Source organism: Phocoena phocoena, chromosome 4 (genome assembly GCF_963924675.1).
Source record: "Phocoena phocoena chromosome 4, mPhoPho1.1, whole genome shotgun sequence".
NCBI classification, from domain to species: Eukaryota; Metazoa; Chordata; class Mammalia; order Artiodactyla; family Phocoenidae; genus Phocoena; species Phocoena phocoena.
Genome location: NC_089222.1, coordinates 17,833,363 through 17,852,806, shown reverse-complemented (window position 1 = coordinate 17,852,806; position 19,444 = coordinate 17,833,363). Strand labels below are relative to the sequence as shown.

Genomic DNA, 19,444 nt, shown 5'->3' with positions numbered 1-19,444 from the left:
ATGGATAAATGAGGCAGTCAGAATAGATGGTCTCTCGGTATCCTGCCCACTCCCACCGCCACCCTCACCGCCACCCACCAGCTTGGGCTGTTTCAGGCTCGATGGTTCTTCATGGTGCAGTAGTGCTGGGCCCAGAGCCCCAGCTGAACTGCTCACCCCGTGATGTCGCCACTGCCCACACTGACTCAATAACGACCGTATGGTGCCTTCGTCATCATCTTTGATAACATTTACTAAGTCACGGACTTAGGATAGCTATCATGCCCAGCACATTCTCTTACACTAGCATTGACCTGGAAGAATCATGATGGCTTGTATTGGGTGCTTCTACCCCTGTCCTTCAAAGGCAGAAGGGGCAATGCAGAGCACAAGGAGGTTTGGAACCCAGAGCTGCTCCTCTCCCCTGTTCTCCTTGCTGTCCCCTGCCGCCACCAGAGTCTGGGACCGTGCACCCCTGCCCCGTGTGCTGGAGTCGGTGAGGCAGGGGGCATCCTTCCAGCTCTGTTTCCTGTTGCTCATGCTGGTGTCCATTACATCCAGCCAATTACATAGGAGGCCCGAGAGGTTTCTCAATGAAGTAGCCCGTTGGGCAATCCTATCATGAAGCTCATCTTACCGGGCTGCGGTGTTAATGACCCTGGCCTCTGCAGAGCGGGCCTCCCTGCGGCTTGAGAGGAGGCGTCTAGGTTGTGGCCTTCCTCTCAGTCACCAGCCAACAGCTGATGGGCCAGAGAGCAGAGCAGAAAAGGTCCCTCAGTGCCCCTGAATGCAGCCACCAGCACAGCACCGTACACACACACACACACACACACACACACACACACACACGCTCTGTCAGGCCCCCAGTTTCTCTTTCAACACCCAGGATGAAGGGAGGTGGAAACAGGTCCCAGAAACTTCTTTTTTCCAAGAGGAGCTAAATTAAACACATTTTTCTCCCCCTTCGAATCCTGCAGATTTTTTGTCTCGACTCCCCCAGGCTTATAGATTGGCTCATCTTGGCTGCTCAGGTTGACAAAGGTGCCGAAACTGTTGAAAGCTTCAAAATGTCCCTTGAGTTTCCAGGCATGAAGGAATTTACATGTAGGTGGAAAATTACCAAGGAAAACAGTCCCCATTTGGAGGGAGGGAAGGAGGGAAGAAGAGAGCTGGGGGAGGAGCGGGGGGGCGGGGGGCGGGGCAAAGGGCTGCACAGACGGTGCCCATGAGGTTTTAGGGCCCAAGGCAGGCCTTTGATGGATGCTAAGGAGCAGAAGAGACACAAAACGAGGGACAGAGAACAGCTGAGAACAGCTCTGTTCTTCCTTAGGAGCTGCCAAGGCCCTGCTAACATCCAGAGTTGGAATGATCTTAGCTGACCCCCAAGACCAACTTTAGCTGATGCAACATTTTAGGCGTCACAGCACAGAGGGAGCTTGCCAAGCACCAGCTCTTGGCCTCCCTGGCCCAGGGACAGTTAGGCTACAGGGACTCACAAAGAGAATGGACTTAGCCATCAACCTGAGCAGGGAAGGCATGCAGGTGAGGAAAGACAAAGCCATGATTTCTCATTAATCTGCTAAACTAAGAGCATAAAACTTGAAAGTGGGGCATATAGGTCATTTTCCTAGTAATTAACAATTTCACAGAGATAAATGCATGATGGGGTCAGAGTCACTGGTGGGGTCAACAGGCTGCTGTGATTCTGTCTGATCAATCCAACCTACGTGTGCAGAAAGGATGAGTCCAGAACAGGCCTTGGGCCATGGAGACCTCTAGAAAGTGTGTGAGCCGCTTGCTGCACAGCCTGATGTGCAAGCTCCCCCCACGGCTTCCTCTGCTTGCCACCCCTTCCTTCCAGCACCCTCCCTCCTCACAACAGGAACAGCTCTAGGTCAGGACCACTCTTTGCTAGTTGAACTACGTAATTGGTCCCCAGATGCTTCTGCAAAACCAAGAAATTGGTCACCATGTCTTTGACAGGAGAGGGTTTAGCAGATGCAAAGGCAAAAGTCAGAGTAAGATTCTTGCCTGTGATGAAAGTCTGAACTGCCAGAAAAACAATATAAAAGATATTCTTTCTGTCAGCCCATAGATTCGACACATGCAGAGGCTCAGATTCAAATATCTGGAAAAGAAAGTTAATCAGATCAACATAACCGTGAATCACAGAACCATCCAGGTTTCTCCCAGCCGGGCTCCAAGGCCTCAATTCTCAGGGCTGTATTGAGAGAGAGCAGCTTGCCTTCATTCTCCAGTCCTACCAGGACAGATGATGGAGACTCGCAAGACTTTCTCACCTACAGGTCTCTATTGCATCCACCAATCTCCATGCTTCTTGCCTCAGGAGAATTGCCTGTACTGTGCAGGCCACCCCAGCACTGCTGTGAAGGGCCACAGTGCCCACCTGACACCCCCCCAGCATGAGCATCCAAAATGAATTGAGCACATTCTCTTGAAGAAACACCCCAAGGACTAGTTACAAGTACCTCGCCATGCACTGTCCATCCCTATTCAAAGGGTGCAGAATCCTCCTAAGATCACCATCTATGCCCCAGGCCCCTTTACCTCCCCGGGCAGCCCCTTGCTATGAGCCCTGGGAAGGGAGGTCAGGCTCAGCCATCAAGCCTGGGTTACTAGCAGAGCCAAGGTCAAAGAATTTGGAAGATTCAGCTTAAAGTTCTTGAGACAGAAGGAAAGGTGCTTTTCTGCCTTTCTAGGGCACTGAGTTCAGTCAGGCCGCTGGGCTGCAGGACCCATGATGCCGCCTGGCTTGCCACTCTCTGCTCTTAGAAATGCCACCAAAATGTGGCTGCCTGTGCCTCTGAAATGGCAAAGTGATGATGTCCTGGTCTCCCCATCTCCTCCAGCTTCCAGTGAGTTTGCAACAAGTAGTTTGCGAAGTCAGGTCAGGTTCATGACAGCTCTAGATCAGGAACATCCACCAAAAGTCAGGAGGAGGGTGGGGCTGAGTAGGGAGGATGGAAAGTAACCACTTAGATTTACCTATTTGTCCCCATAGGCCCTCCCAGGACAACCACAGGAGGTGACGGACAAGCAACAGGGACACAAGAACCCCCCAAAAGAGAAAATTTCCAGTTAGCCCAGAGAAATGAGAGCCTGTTCCCAGAGTCCCAATTAAATCAGAACCAATCAATGCTTGCTCTGGTTCCTGCCGTTCTGCTCAGGAAATAATGGGAAACAAGAGGGCCCCAGCCAGCAAGTGCAGTGTGGCCACCCTTTGAAGCCTGGAGAAATCACCCATGCTATTGCAAGCATGCCTGGCAGCTGCCGCACCTGCGCCTTTAAGAACTCAGCCTGAGGCCTGGGTCTCCACTCAGACCCTGACACATTGCCCAAGAGGGCACCTCCCTCCCACCCCCAAACAATGGGACAAAGAGGAGCGCTGTGGGACCAGGCTGGGTTGGTTTTAAACCTGTCTGCGTTGATTCATCACTTGATCTGGCACTCTCTCCCTCCAGTTTCCACATCATCCATCACGGGTACCATAACCAAGAAACCCAATAAAGACACAAAGGCACAGCTCTCTGCTCTCAGCAGTCCTCAGAAAGGCTGTGTGAGTGCCCCAGCCCAGGCAATTAGCTGAGTCCAAAGGACCGCAGAGCAGGTGGGCATTAGCAATCCTGTGCCTGGTGCTTTGCCTGCAGGTGTTTGGCGAGCAAGGTAAATGGGGAAGGAGACACGCAAGGGATGTTCTGATGCTCAGGCAGGGTGGGGATGATGATGGGGGATAGCTGGAATGAAGCTCATGATGGAGAAGAAGGAGCAACCACAGCCCCCCCCACCTCCAACTTGTCCCCAAAGGACTGGGGCAACCCTAGTAAGGAGTTAGGGTCAAGGTGGTTTTTGAGGTCCATATGGGAAGCCTTGCTCTTGAAAGAATCTGAAACTTTGAAAGCCACAAGCAAAAGATAAAGGAAAATAGTCTTCTCTTCCCCAACTTTGGATTCCCCCCTGTTCAGCTTCCAAGTACTCAGGAAACAGGTGGGCCATGGACCCTCTAGACTTCTCTATTAACTCCCAGAGAAGACTGAGTCTCAAGCCAGTTCAGCACGTTTATTGCCATGTATTGCACACGTGCTCTCCTGGACTGAGGAGGGTCAGTGTGAGTACAGGGTACCCTGATGCCCCCATCTGCACAGTCGCCATCACTCTGTATCATCCCAAAGCACAGGTAGAACACACAGTACTGTCCCACCCCGATTCCAACAGCTTCACCTCCTTTCAGGACCTACAAATGCTAGACCCCATTCCTACCCCAGGGCCTGGCACTGAGACCCTGGAGGAAGACAGCCAAGGCAGGGGGCTTTGAGTTAATGAGCTACATGGGTTCGGTACCAAGCTGAGTGCTGTGGGAGCTGGACTGAAATGAACAAAAATATTTTCCAAATTCAGTCATTTCTCAGTTACCCTTGAGTGACTTGTCTACGACAACCCAAATAATCCACACCTCAGAGCACGGGGCTGGACTGGATGCAGGTGTGTGTGTCTCTCTGTGTGTGTGTGTCTGAAAGAGGGAGAAAGAGAGAGAGAAGGAGAATATGAGTGCCAGTGTCCCCAAAACTAAATATACCTGAGTGGGTATTAAGTTATTATCCACCATTTGCAATTCTCCCCATCTCTTCCCCCCACCATAAATACGGATATCCAGTTGAACACAACTGGAAAATCATCAGGTCTAGCACTGGAGATGGAGGTTCCCCCCAGAACTTTAGAAGAAGCCATTAGGCTCTTCTGTTCCTTTATGATCCCGAGCTGGAGGCAGGGACCTTTGCTGACTCGGCCCTGATCCAGGAGGGCAGGAAGTAGAGGCCTTAAGAGCCTCAGGGCTTACCCTTGCAGGCCACGCTGTTCTCAGGCTCATAGCCAGGCTTACAGGTGCAGCGCCCGATGGGCACCATCCACTCCCCGTCCCCGTTGCAGTAGAGTTTGATGGGCACGTCCACTTCCTCTGCATTGGGGATGCATATGCCCCGAGCAATCACCAAAGATGTGCTTTCCGCCCCAGTCATGGTCTCTGGGAACACTGCAAAATTTTGCACAATGCTAGGACACTTTTTGAAGAAGACACGGACAGAAAGGAGAGACATACAGGCTCCATAATCCTGGAAAGCAAGATAAAAACCATTCCGCGTAAGAGGCCCAAAGCTCCTGACTTCTGTGTTGACCTTCATCAACCTTCCCCCGAAGTCCACCTGGGAGAAGCTCTCATCTGCAGCAATGGTGTCCACTTTGAGGTAAGGGGCTTCGGACCAGAAGGCCGACTTCTTGGTGGCAATGACAGAGTCAGTCTCGTAGTAGTACAAGTTGAAGGTCTCCTTGCAGGAGCCTGGAACGTTGGGGAGGCTGCTGCAGTCCCGCACAGTGAAGCGCATCTCCGTGTAGATGCGATGGGCCCCCCGCCGGTTGATGAAGGTGGTGAGCAGCCAGTTGTTCTGGTTGGGCTCGAAGACATTGCACACCTGGTAGGTTCGGATGGTGTTCAGGTTTTCATCATAGCCACTGACTTCTTCCCACTGTACCAAGCAGGCCAGGCACACACATGAAAAACACAAAATAGAGAGTAAGAAGACAAGGAGAGGCAGAGCAGAGGAGAAGCCTGGCACTGGAGGGGGCCTTACGAGCTCACCAGTCTGGCTGCTTGACTTGAGAAATGAACGCACCTAATTTGAACTTGCTTTTAAAGGTCTCCTTATAAGCAGACTTTGGAAGACTTCTCTGCAGCCCATCCCAAAATATAACAGACTTCACCCTAGAAAGCCTCCCTTCATCTAACCCACAGCTCTCATTGTGACAATGACTCATCACATCCAAGGGACCACCTGCAGCTCTTAGCCCCGTGCAATGGTAGGCACTTTCATCTTCAATGCCACTCCCTTTGCTCTCAACAGTCACTCTGTGTATTACGGGTCTGACCACATGACACCCCCACCTGGGAAATTCTCATTTCTGAACCTAATTTCTTTATTGTGGTGAAACTCTTTTATATCTCCAAAAAGCATATGAATATAAAGGTTTTCAGAATTGTTCAATAAACTTAGATTCGCATAAACTTTTGTTTTATAACATCAATCTCTGAAAAAGTTAGACTGAAGTGGATAAGAGTAGAGATACTAAGAGAGATCCTTAACGAAGCAAGTTAAGCATCATTTGCAAACACGTCAAACAAAGATGTGATGGAAGAGAATGTTGGAGGGGGTTACTTAGGGAATAAGGAAAGCTTCTTAATAAGGGAGAGACTATTGTGATTCATGCTGGAAAAGAGAGCTCTCACTTTTAGCAGTCCTGTAGACTGGAAGGAGAGGAGGAAAAATGCATTTAGTAAGTGATGTCTCTCAATAGTCTCAACAGTTCCCCATACAACTAGATTATCATCCTCAATTTACAGGTGAAAAGACATCATGCAATTCACCCGTGGTCCCATGGCCATAAAGGAGATGGGAAAGAGAGGAAATAGAAACAAGTGCTTTGAATGGCCAAAGAAATTCACCTAGTAACTTATTTCAGTAACAGGCAATAAGGGGAGGGGGTCCATAAAGACACAGCTTCCTTAATGAGCCACTCTGGGGCAGGGGTCAAAGAAGAGTTGCTGGGTCATTCTTTCTTCCTTATGCCGGGAGAGGAAGCAGCTGCCCATACTGAGGAGCTCTCAGGACGCTGACCTCAAGAACTGGGGGTCTTCCCAGGAGGTTCCAATGTGTTTGCTAAAGAAGTAAATAAGGGGTAGAAGAAATTCAACTTCTAAAGTGAAAAGAGAAAATAGATCAAGGTCCTTGACTATTTAGCAGTGGTGACAAAAAAAACCCCAAACAACTGCCATTTCTTTAAATATTGTATTAATTGCTTATTATTCACAGTGTGGCCTTGAAATATATAAATTAGAATTCTTTATTAAAAGAGCTAAAAGCTGGGCTTCCCTGGTGGCGCAGTGGTTGAGAGTCTGCCTGCCGATGCAGGGGACGCAGGTTCATGCCCCGGTCTGGGAAGATCCCACGTGCCGCGGAGCAGCTGGGACCGTGAGCCATGGACGCTGGGCCTGCACGTCTGGAGCCTGTGCTCCGCAACGGGAGAGGCCGCAACAGTGAGAGGCCCGCGTACCGCAAAAAAAGAAAAAAGAAAAAAAAAATGAGCTAAAAGCTAATCGAGTGTACATGGGATATATACCAGATTTCTTCTTGCACAGAATTAATTATCTGTAGGAGCAAGAGGGCAAAGCAAGGCTGTCCTTTAAACTTGTACCAGGGCTTCTGATGACCAGGCATGGTACAGAGGAAAGATGGGTACGTGGAGAGTGGGCCCCACCCACCCAGGCCTGTACAGTGACCTCCATGGCCACTCCTTCTCCCCAGGCCCCTTCCACACTCTCAGGGGGCCCCGTTCCCTCTCTAGCTGGTGGGCTCCTTCTGGGATCCTCGCACACAGTCAACTGCACCTAGACCTTGTTTCATATCTTATTGAATCTCTAGATGTTGAGGAACCACTTTTTATTCCTTCTTTAGATTGTGTTATGTTCTATTTAAATGTGTTCATTATAGTTATGTTCTGCTTGCCTGGTTTTTTGGAACCAGAAAGCAAATACATTAGGGAGAAGTCATCGCTGACAGTTGTTTCAGTTCAAATTTTCAGGCCTCTCTCCCATGGCTGTTTTGAAATTACATTTTCCCAGTTGACCCTACATGACTTCTGAGGGAAGGAAAGGATTTTTTTTTGCTGTTCTGCAATTGTTTAAACTCACGATCCATCATTTCATTGGGCTGTATGAGGTCTATGCACAAACATGGGGCTCCTTTGTCAAAGCACAGGTGAAGCTTGAGGCCCCAATTAGGGTGGGGACCTTGACCCACCCAAGACTAATGCAGCTCTGCTGTGTGGGAGCAGGACAGGAAGCCCATCTTTGGGGGCTCACCTTAGCACTGAGACTATCATCACCAGTACACCCTTAAACAGACAGAATGAGGATTTACGTTCCTGTGGAGCTGGGATATTGAGAACATTTGTCTTAGAAAATGACACTGATTGGTATTTTAAGACCCAACAGAAGTAATTGTTTCAAACATTAACCTCTCTGAGCCTCAGTTTTCTCATCTGTAAAATGAGGAATCATACTGGGTGACCTGGAGTCATAAAAATCTACGGGTCTAATTGATTCCATGACAACTCCTGAGGGAGCGATCAAAGCAAATTAGGGGGAATACAGCTGTATATTCAAAGGCAAAGAGTAGAGAGAAATTGAGAGAGGGGAAAATAACTCCTCGTTGTTCAGGAAAAGGCCATGATGGAGTCTTTTTCTTTCTTTTTTTCATTCTTCTCCTGCCCGCGGGTGGTACGGGGGTTGGAAATATAGCAATCAGAGGGGGCTGGAGGAGGTACAAATGCTCTCCAAGTTAGCGGCAGTTAGGATTGGGGGCCTTGAAAGAGAAGGTTTGGGGAAATCGAGATGAGGGTAGAATAGCATTCCCAGCAGGGAGGACAGACATTATTATTTGTTTATGATATTTGGAATCAGTGTCATTGCTTTATAGTTCTACCTTATTCATCCATCGATGAAAAAATAATTACTGAATGCCAAATTTATGCCAGACATTCTGTTAGCCACTGGTGATGCAGAAATATGAAGTTTATAATCTAGTGAGAGAAATAGAAATTAGACAAATGGTTATTAAAATAACTAAATTATTACAATTGTGCTAACTGCTGTGAGGAAAAATTTCAGGATGCCAAGTGAGGGGGGGTGTAATTGATATACAGAGGTCTGGCAGAGAAGACCCTCCAAGCTGAGAGGGACGGATGGATAGAAGTTAGCCAGGAAAAGTGTGCTGGGGGCAGAGAGGGGCAGAGAAGGGGCAGAGCATCGAGGCCCAGGAACAGCAAGTGCAAAGGCCCTGTGATGGGGAAAAGTGTCCCGGCACCATTGAGGAATGAAGAGTCATAAAAAGCTGGAGGTGGCAGGAAGACTGGGGAGAGGATGAGTCTGGTAGAGAACTTCGAATTTCATCCTGAGGGTAACTAGAAGGTATTGATGAGTTTTAAGGAGGAAAATCAGGTGATCAGAGCTGAGTTTTTAAAAGATTTCTCTGATGCAAAGTAGAGACTGGGTTGGACGAGTGTATGGAGGGACATGTACATCACTGTCCTAGTCCAGGTGAGAGATGATGGTGGTTTGGACCAGAGCAGTGGACACTGAAAATATATCTTGGTGTAGCAGAAGCTCTAGGCTCTCATCAGCCGAGGTGGGCAGGGTGGGGGTGGGGGCGGAGGGACAGAGAGAGGCTGCTTTAACCAGACCCAGCGGTCAGTGTGTTCCCTTAACACCCTTTCATGCATCAGGCCTGCCTCCCAAGCCAGGCTTTGAGGTACCCTGTGTCCCCGGGCACACCGCTTCCCAGATCCTTAAAAAGGGGGAGTTTAACCAGTAATGGATATATGACCCCAGTGATATTCAGACCCAATTTCTTCTACCCAAAACCTGTGCTGGCTCCAGTCTCCGTGACGCATTCTCACTGCCTGTTCCAAAGCTAATTTCCTACTAAAGGTCTCCGTTCAGTGGCAGCTTCTCAGCCTCCACTTCTAGGCATTTGACACACTGCCTCCTGTGTTCCTTTCTATAGTTATCTCCTCCCAGTAAAACAACAAAACACAGTAATTTGCTTATCAGATTGGCACAAAATTAAAAAGATAAAATATCAAGTCTCCGTAAGAATGAAGAGAAAAGGCCACTCCCAAGCCTATTGGTGGCAGTGTAAATGGTGGAATTTTTTAGATGTCAAATCAATAGTTTCTCTCAACATTTAAAAGGTTGGCCACAACTCAAATCAGTGGGGAAAAGGTGAATCATTTTTTAAAATCGTTGTAATAGCTGGGTAGCCATCTGGAAAAGAACACATAATTTTCATCCATATTTCCCACCTTACTCCAGAAAAGACTTCTCAGTGAATCAAAGATTTAAACATTAAAAATGAAACCATAAAAATACTAAGAGAAACTATGGAGACAATGTAAGCACAGTAATTATGACATGAAACTCAGGAGCCATATATGAACACATTGATCAATTCAGCTCCATACATTTTTAATTGGCATGACAGAAATGATGTGGTGTAGCCATACGACGGAGTACTATTTGGAAATAAAAAAAGAAGGAAGCACTGGTACATGCAACAACCTGTAAAACGTGATGCCCAGTGAAAGAAGCCAGACACAAAAGACCGCATATTGCAGGGTCCCATTTACATGAAATGTCCCGAAGAGGCAAATCTACAGACAGAAAAGTGTTAGTATTTCCCTGAGACCATGGATGGGAAAGGAGAGTGATTGCAAATGGGCATGAAAAATCTTTTTGGGGGTGATGGAAATGTTCTAAAATGGGATTGTGGTGATGATTTCACAATTCTGTAAATGTACTGAAAATCACTGAATTGCACCCTTAAAATGAGTAAATTTTATGACATGTAACTAATAACGAACATAGCTTTTTCTGAAAAACTCTCTTTGTTTTCTGGTCCAGCCTACACCTCAACACCCAACAAAGCTGGCCTGGTCTCTATTATCCACAAACAGCATGCCCCTGGCAACTTCATGCCCAATTTGTCACCACAATTTGCCATTTCTTCCAGAACAAAGTTCTTCCTATCTGGCCTCTTTCTTGCTTTCCGTGGCCATGCCCTAGGGCTAGCATTACCTCACGCCTGGATTCATGCCCTGGCTTGCTGTTTGGTCAGAGAGTAATGACAGCAGACCAGGCAAGAGACAGCCAGGGCTCAAGCTAGGGCCACATCCTCTCCCATCACTCAGAGACGGTGCCCATTTTTGTCTCCTGATAATGTTGCTAATGTTCTGAAGCCTTTCTTCTACCCCATCCTCATCCCATCTCACCTCCTCCAAGACACAGAACCGGAGAATAACAGCTTGGCTGGAAGCCACCATAGGTCATGTTGACCAAGACCTTTTGTTGACAAATGGGCATACTGAGGTCCAGAGACACAATAGTGGCCCGAAGTCAGGCAGCTGGTGGGTGGCAGAGCCTAGCTCTCTCGGCAGCCTTTCCTTTGAGGGGCCTCAAGTCTTATTTCTCCCATGATGCCTTCCCAGCTTATATTCAGCTACCATCTTCCCAAATGCTTAGAGTATGGTTGAGCTATTCCACACAATTTAGCATTTGATAATACGCTGCTTTGAATGATTCGTTAATTGCTTTCGTTTCCGCTGCCAGGATGTGAGCTCCTTGAGGACAGGGAATTATGTTTTGACTAATTTATTAGTTCTGTCGACAGCGAAATAATTCTGTGCATTTAGCTTTGCAACACTGGTATTACATGATGACGTTGTTATTCAGCGATGTCTGGGACCAGTGAAATCCACAGGTTTCTTGGGGCTCTACCCTTACTCCCTTCTCCTCTCACCTTTTATCCTGGGTGATCTCAGCCACACACAAGGCTGCAACCACCATGCGCTACATCACCGACCTCTTCCCAGTGCCCAGACTTGTTTATCCAGCTGCCTGCTGGATATCTCCTGGTAACCTCCTGGAACTCACCTCCTTGCTCTCTGCAGTCCTGCTGCAGTCTCAAAACTCCAACCTCCACCCACCCTCCCCAATGTGGACTTGCCCCCTAGAAGGCTGGACTGTGTTAGGGACCTCCTGATATACCCAGTGCCTAACCCTCCATACATACTGACAAATTGAGGAAATGAGCAAGTTCCTGGTCTGTTCCTCAGCCCCTGGTCCTTGCCTGGGGACTTATAGCAGGTGCCACCAGGCTAACTTGTCCCTGGGAGAAGAAGAAACAAAGCAGCCTTGCACAACCAGCAGAATATTAACAACCTCTGAAAGGGCATTATTTTTGATGCCAATGGACCACCTGTCCTTGAGATAAACATAATGAAGAAAACAATGACACCCACTAGAAAGTACTTGCTCAGGCTTTCAGATCAGGACTTTGATGTATGATAAAGACCCCTGTAGGTTCCTCCAAGATCTCGGTTTCTCAGACTGGCTTGTTGGAGTCGGAACCTGCAGGTCTGTTGCTCTGGAGTAGCCCCGGAGTGCCTGCTCGCAATTGCTGTCTGGCCGATTGTGTGCGTATGTGTGTATAGAACACACTGTTCTCCTTCAAAACCACTGCCATGAACTCTACCCACTGGTCCATTGACACTGCCCTTCTAGAACAACACTAACACATTCTTTATCCTCCAAGGGTGGGTTTGGATTTCGGAAACAGGCAAAGGTCCTCTGGAGCCCAATCTGATGAGTCAGATGGATGCGCAAGCTAAGAATCACTAGTTCTTGGGCGAAAGTGAAGAACCACTATGAAATGAAGTTAAGAAGAGGGAGCTGATGCTACTTATGCCTCTGAAGACAGTTCCAAGCATGGAGCTCTGGAAAGCTCTATGATCGCTGGCCCTTCCTTGGACTGCTGCACCTCCCTGGGCCGGGCCTGCCCCTCCCAGAGTGCTCAGTGGCTGCCGTGGTGCTGGGCCGGCCCTGCCCCTCCCAGGGTGCTCAGTGGCTGCCGTGGTGCTGGGCCGGCCCTGCCCCTCCCAGGGTGCTCAGTGGCTGCCGTGGTGCTGGGCCGGCCCTGCCCCTCCCAGGGTGCTCAGTGGCTGCCGTGGTGCTGGGCCGGCCCTGCCCCTCCCAGGGTGCTCAGTGGCTGCCGTGGTGCTGGGCCGGCCCTGCCCCTCCCAGGGTGCTCAGTGGCTGCCGTGGTGCTGCATCATAGCAACTGCCGAGAATAAGCCACCTCTACAGGGCCCGTCCAGGAAGGGGTGCTCCTCTGGACACTGCTATTTAAGAGGAGGACAGAAATCATCAAAATTGGCATTTTGGCCTCTATTAGTCTAACAAGAAGCTATTCTGATTTGTTTCCAACCCAGTTTATTTAACTCATTTTTAAAATAAAGAATTGAGCACCTACTACATCCCCAAGTAGTGGTCTTAGGTGTTGGTGACACAGTAGTGACTAAGAGACAAAGCCCTGCTTCCGTGGGCCTGATAACCTAAGGTAACAAACCAGTAGATGAACAAGCAAACAAATTAATAACATAAAGTTGAACAGTGTTAAATACTACTGAGGAGCAGGTAAGGGGTTAGAGAGTGACAGCTGGCAGTGGGGTCGTCAGAGGTCTCCTTTTGGGTAGAGATGGGAATGACACTCAGGGGCCCCCAGCCTGGAGGGCACATGTGGGAGCAGCACCCCAGATTCAGGGAAGAAGAACAGACTTCTCTGGAGCAAGAGTGTTGCCGGCATGTTGCCGAGAAAGCCAGGGTGCCGGGGTGGCTGCCAAGTGGCATAGGGCAGGGGGAAAGTGGGAGGAGGGGAGGCAGGAGAGGTTGCCGGGGGCAGGCGGACCCCACCCTTGCCAGTTATAGCTCTGCAACCACACACAGCTTTCTGAGCTTCAGTTTCCTCATCTGCAAAACACTCTTTACCCTGCAGGGTGTGACGAGGACTCAAAGATCATCACCTAGGCAAGAAATCTCCTAGCACTGAGCCTGCAAGTAACTGCCACTCACTAAGTACCAACTATTACCATGACTTCCCGCAGCAGCATCGCTGTTATGTTAACCTGAGCATCAGGGTGTGGGATCATCTCCTCCATTTCAGATAAATAACCCTACCCTTCCGTCCCCAGAAAATGCAGGGACTAAAGGGCTGAACTCGGTCTCCTTACGGACCCAGAGGGACAGCCAGCAGCCTTCTCCCCATGCCTCCCGGAATCTCCAGGGCTGCCTCTGGGCAGGTTTCAGCATGGGCCCCCTTCCCTCAGCCAGGCAATCCCTGGGCCACTGTCAGCCACCAGACCACAAGGAGACAAAATTGGACACACATCACAGGCTTTGCTCCCATTCAGCTTGCATTTGGGCGCAAACTTTTGTTTGAAGGAACCTGCTATTTTGCAAACAGTTGCCATCACCACACCCCGTTAGGACCCTGACTCCCATGGCACTGCTCAATCAGGGGAAATCCAAAGACCTGCTTTCAGGCTCCCAGTAAGAGATGGCTGCTCTCTGAACAAGAAGAGAAGCCCACTGAGGCCTGAGCCACACACGACTTCACAGAGCCCACAGGAAGCCAGAGATTCTTCAGGACAGCAGATGGCCCGGGCAGGGCTGGAGCCACCACCGCCAATCAACCTGGATCCCAAGAACACAGCTCCAGTGTAGACAGTAAACTAAGCCTGAAAGAGTTTGGATATTAGACAAGCTTGAGGGCTAATTAAAATGTAAAATGTGGTCCGTGGGGCATAAATTCCTACAAGCCCAGAGGGATCTACCATTTAGTACACCAACCAAGCAAGGCAGCCATGTACTCAGTGGCTCCCCCGAGGGCTGCGAGCCCCAGCTCACCTCCCGATATTCTTCATTTACCTGCCTGATGGACTGCGCTGGGAGGACACGTTGGCCCCTGTTCATTACCATGGCCCTATGCGGTGTGCCAAGGAGCTGGGCCCCTGGCTTGGGGCAGCCACTGCTTCTGAGAGCCCAGAGCCTTGAAAGGGCACAAAGCGATGCATTTTCTAAAGGGTGCATAAGATGCAGAAGAGCAGGGGATAGGGGTGGCAGACACAATTAGAATATGGAAAGAATTAGAGTATGGAAAACATACTTAGTATTTCCCAAGGCAGTCTCTATAAATCTCCACAAAATCCTTCTGGAAACTTGGATGGTGGAAAAATGCAAGAAATACTGTGTTGAGATGGGAGTGAGAGAAATGGCCCCAAGCATAACATACCCAGGTTGTTCGGAAGGAGATTTTTGTGCTGAGCAACAAAGGGTTGGGATGAAGAAGCACTGCTGTCACCCTGCCTTACCCTGAACCCCAGAGGTCATGGTGACCCCTGGCTTTTAGCTCAGAAGTTCAGTGCACAGACTCTGGAGTCAGCCAGACCCAGCCCCGTGACCATGGACATGTCTTTAAACCTCCCTGAGCCTCGGTTTCCTTCTCTAACACAGGGATACTCAGGGTACCCACCTCACCAGATGGCTGTGAGGATTAAACGTGGTAATGCGCCTGAAGTAGTTCAGCCTGAATAAGAGACCCCTGTGAGTCGTGGCTATCAGCCCTCGGAGTTTCTCTCAGCACCAGGCATTTTTCCTTGAGAGTCTTGCTCTCCCTCCGTGATGTGTATGATCGATGACTCTCTCCTGTCTGTCTAGTTGTCTGCACCTGTGCATCATCTCTGGCATGTGCACGGGGGCATATGTGTGCATACATATGTACATGTGTGCATGCATGCCTGGGTGTGCATGTGTGTGTGTGTATGTAGTTGGGGGTGCTGGCTGTGGCCCAGGTGGGGCCTGTGTGCCCTCCCTTGGGTATATGCCCACCCATCAAATGCCATATAAGCATTTGTGAGTGAGTGGGTCAGCCCACTCCCAGCCAGGGAGCGCCCCTCACTACACAGAGATGCCATGGCTATGGGTCATGGGAGCCACATTAACACAGGGCAAGGCCAGCCGGCCCGACGTCCAGATGGCTTGCATCTCGGCATCCTGGCACATTTCACAGCCCAGTCTCTGTCAGCACGCCGGGAGAAACACTGAAGGCTTATGCCTCGGGTGGGGGCTCCCTGTCCACAGCACCGGGGCTGCTGTAACTTCCAGCAGGAAGCAGCATTTGGTACCAGGCCCTGCCTGGAGTGGGGTCCTCGGCCATTATGACAGCTGCTGCTGCTGTTGACACTGAAACAGTGACAAATTCATCCTTCTGACAAGATCCCTTTTAAATAATTCACAGGGAGCTGGGGATTAAGACACTGTTTCTCTCTGTCTCTGTTGAGATTTAAAACACCTCCAGCTGGGGTATTTAAAGAGCATATAATGGGCTGCCCCTCTTGGGTCTCCCCTCCCCCTTTCCTCCTCTTTCCCATTTCCCAAACTCACCCCCCACCCACCCACCAGCCAGCATTATAACAAGGAGGCCCAGAAAATAAGAAAGAAAAAAAAAGGAGGGAACCAGTGCTTGGCTGGTCACTATGGCAACGGTGGCAGGGTATTCAGCTGTCATTATCCCAGCGCCTCACACATGTGATTATCTTAAGCTGTCGGTTGAATGCAGTCCCCACTGCTGTCCAACAAGGCCTTGTCGAACAAGGCAGGGGCGGGAGATGCGGGCCCCAGGCCCTACCGGGCCTGGGCTCCATTGATGAAGAGCAGTTACCCCTGGGAGAGACTGATGGCATTTTCCTTCAGCCTGGAGGGATTTCCGCTCAGCACGCATAGCCAAGGCCAGCACACTGGGTTACAGGCCAAGGAGATGGGCTCTTCATTCCATGAGTGCAGAGAGTTTTGACTGAGTGTGAGCAGGCTGGCTGTGGCCAGCTGGAGCTCTCCTGGAGACAAGGCAGCAAGCCACAGGGGAGGAAGAGACTGGCCTTCCTAGAGGAGCTCCTGGCATCATTCCCATTCTCAGGGTGCAAGAAAATCAAATCTGACCTGGGAAGGGGACACACTCCCCTCCATCCTGTCCTCTCCCCAACTCTGGGAATGTGGTCACTGTGTGTGATCCACTTTGAGGGACTGTGGCTGCTGGAGCTTGGTCCTGGGAAGCCTGGGGAGGACTTTGATCTCATGCTTCTGCCTCCTGGACTTTGCTTCAGACTGCTTCTGGGCTGAGGTTCCCAGGTCCACCAACATCCTCTGAATGACACGATCACTGGTCATCCCCCACTAGGCATCATCCCCCCCCCCCAGGTACCACCCTCCTCTAGGCAATACCCCTACTAGGATCCCCCACTAGGCACCACCCCCCACTCGGCACCACTCCGGGTCCATCGTCCCTTTCAAAACTCTGCTCCCAGAATAGGCCCATTTCTGAAGATGTGCTCAGGCCAGCACAGCATGCAATGGGACCACCATCACCTGTGACTTGCACCTGCCTTTCCTGCACCCGCGTCTTGCAGTCAGTCCCTATGAATATGTGGCCAGCCACACGAAAGTTCCCACCACCTGAGGCACTGCCCATCTGGGTCACCCCTGGCTTGTTTCTCACAGCGACCCATTTACACCTAAACGCAAGTGTGGACCATTACCACTGACCATGTCAGTTTGAAGACAGAGCTCTCACTGAGAAGATAAGGCTGAATCTTGACTGCAACATCTTTCATGTGGTTGTCCTTTGTGACACTGGGAAATGTGCTGGGCATGCCTCTCTCCACCAGGAAGAGTGGTGAGTGGGACAGTACGTATGGAGACGAGGGTGTGCCACGACTAGACGCCCCCCCATTCTATTAGCAGAGGCGCACCTCAAATGCAGGAGGGGCTGGTTCAGCTGAACTGACACGGGGGCCACTGGATGGGAAACAGCAGCTCACGGAGACCCCTCACCTCTCTCCCTTCCCAGGAGTCCTCACTTCCTGAGCATTTGCCAAGGCCTGGGGGCAGGAGCTGACCACACACTCCTCCATCACTATCTGGAACCAGCCATCCCCAGGGACTACCTGTGTCCTCCTCTGGCTCCCTGGCCAGGCCTCACCTGCCCTGGGAACAGGGCTGCTCCCTCAAGGCTCTTCCTGGACTTGCTACTCTACCCCCAAACCCCACACATCACACGGCGCTTGAGCCACCCCTCCCCAAACAGCTTGCCTTAAAAAGCGATTCATGGGTGTTTAACATGTGTACGTTTCACTCTCAAACCTACCCTTTCCCTTTGTAGAAAACTGGGAAACTTTTTCCTCTCCTTGCCCCCCTGTTCTCTGGTTTCTCAACAATGTATGACTCACCCTTCCTCACTCTCATCCAGGGGCAGAAGTACAAGTACAGGAGTGAGCTCTGTGGTCAGACAGGCCTGGGGTCAGTCTCGGCAAAACCCCTAAGCAGTCCTGTGACTTTGGACCATTGCCCCGAGCCTCAGTGTCTGCTCTGTAAAATGGGAGAAATACCCCCCTGGCTTGCGGGGTCCTGGTGAGAATTCAGCGAAGTGATACAAGGGATGTTCAGTGCCTGGTACACAGCTGGTCGTTAATTCACAGTAACTAGTAGTAGCAGTAGTTATCACTGTTCCTAATAAAAGTGCTATGAGTAATAACAGGGTGCACCCTCTGATGGTATTCTCGCAAGAGCCACAACCTGACAGAAAGGCTGGAAATCTGACCTCACATCTCAGGGCCCCCTCACCCATCAATTCCTACCCTCATACCATGCAAGTTAAGTCCCTCAGACAAGAATCACTGAGACCACTAGCACTAGTCAGGGCAAGTGGTATTGAGTAAGCTTTGGTGTTTCCAAAGAAGGTAAAGCCAATTTATGCAGTCAACCACTCTGTAAATAAGATCTTACATTACCCATGTGACAGAGGGGGAAGATGGGCTCAGAGTAGTGAAAGAACTCAGAGGAAAATGGAAATAAACCCAGAATATTAGATTGCAAATCCTGGGTTTGCTTCTTGATGCTAGGGGAAGTACAGTGGGATTCAGGCCAAAGGATTCTTCTCCCTCAGGCCATAGCTGGAGGTAAGGCCAAGGGTGCACCCCCAGGGCTTCCCTATTCCCGCACAAGCTTGGCTTGTCCTTCCAGAGCCAGAAGACCCATGTCTTTTGCCCACCCTGACACCACTTCTCCATCCGTTTTCCTCCTGTCCATCTTCCCCAGGCCTCTTAACTCTTCCTCACGTTCCTTCTAATGCTTCATCCTCCCCTGTAATATATTTCTTTCCTTCACCAATGGGACCAGTGAGGAGCTGCGAGTTCAGGCTGTCAGGGCAACAAGCCCCTGCGGACCCCCCTCAGCTGCATCCTGGTGCCTGTGTCAGGAGCCCCGTTTCCTTCCACGGCCCCGAGGGCTGCTCCAGCCTTCAATCTGAGAAAAGCTGTCACCAGGCAGCTGGTCCTAAGCCTCACATGTTGGTGCGAGAAAGGTTTCCAGGGGTGGGACGAGGGGTGTGCCAGGGATTTGCCATCATAGGGAAGGTTTTAGAGAAAAGACCCCATCTGTCCGGACAAATGAGGGTTAAGCCTGCTTCTGAGAGGGGGAGGTGGGGCTGGGTGACCTCTGGGGTTCCCTCCCAGAGTTTGCGGACAGAGATATCTCCTGCTCTGCTGATGAGTTAGTCTGCAAGGCATTTCCAAGAGCAAGAAAATCAATCTGCCAGACAGTAAGGTTCTGGTAAACCACCACAACTCCCAAAGTTCTTTAACATGGCAAGTTGGAGAAGCATCTCTCCCTCAGTCAGTCTCTCTCTCTCCACTCCACCCACACACACATATACACAGTCATATCCGATGTATTTCTGTTGCAGGAAGGGGGACCCCTTCCAGGGCCCAAGAGTGGGCTCTTGTCTAACACTCGTAAATGAATTGTCCAAGGAGACACACGTACTGACAAAGCAAAAGACTTTATTGGGAAGGGGCGCCTGGGCGGAGAGCAGCAGGGTAAGGGAAGCCCTGCCACGTGGCTGGCTGTCTCCAGTTCTATGGTAATGGGGTTAGTTTCCAGCTTGTCTCTGGCCAG

General features: G+C 50.2%; 1 protein-coding gene across 1 annotated transcript in view; it reads right to left on the bottom strand.

Annotated features, from left to right (window-relative positions):
* Nucleotides 1-19,444, bottom strand: part of EPHB1 (EPH receptor B1) — a 428,446-nt gene that overhangs the window by 262,538 nt on the left and 146,464 nt on the right. Inside the window, exon 3 of the mRNA XM_065876076.1 lies at nucleotides 4,835-5,516. Within this exon, the coding sequence (XP_065732148.1) occupies nucleotides 4,835-5,516 (682 nt within the window). The remainder of the gene's footprint in view (nucleotides 1-4,834; nucleotides 5,517-19,444) is intronic.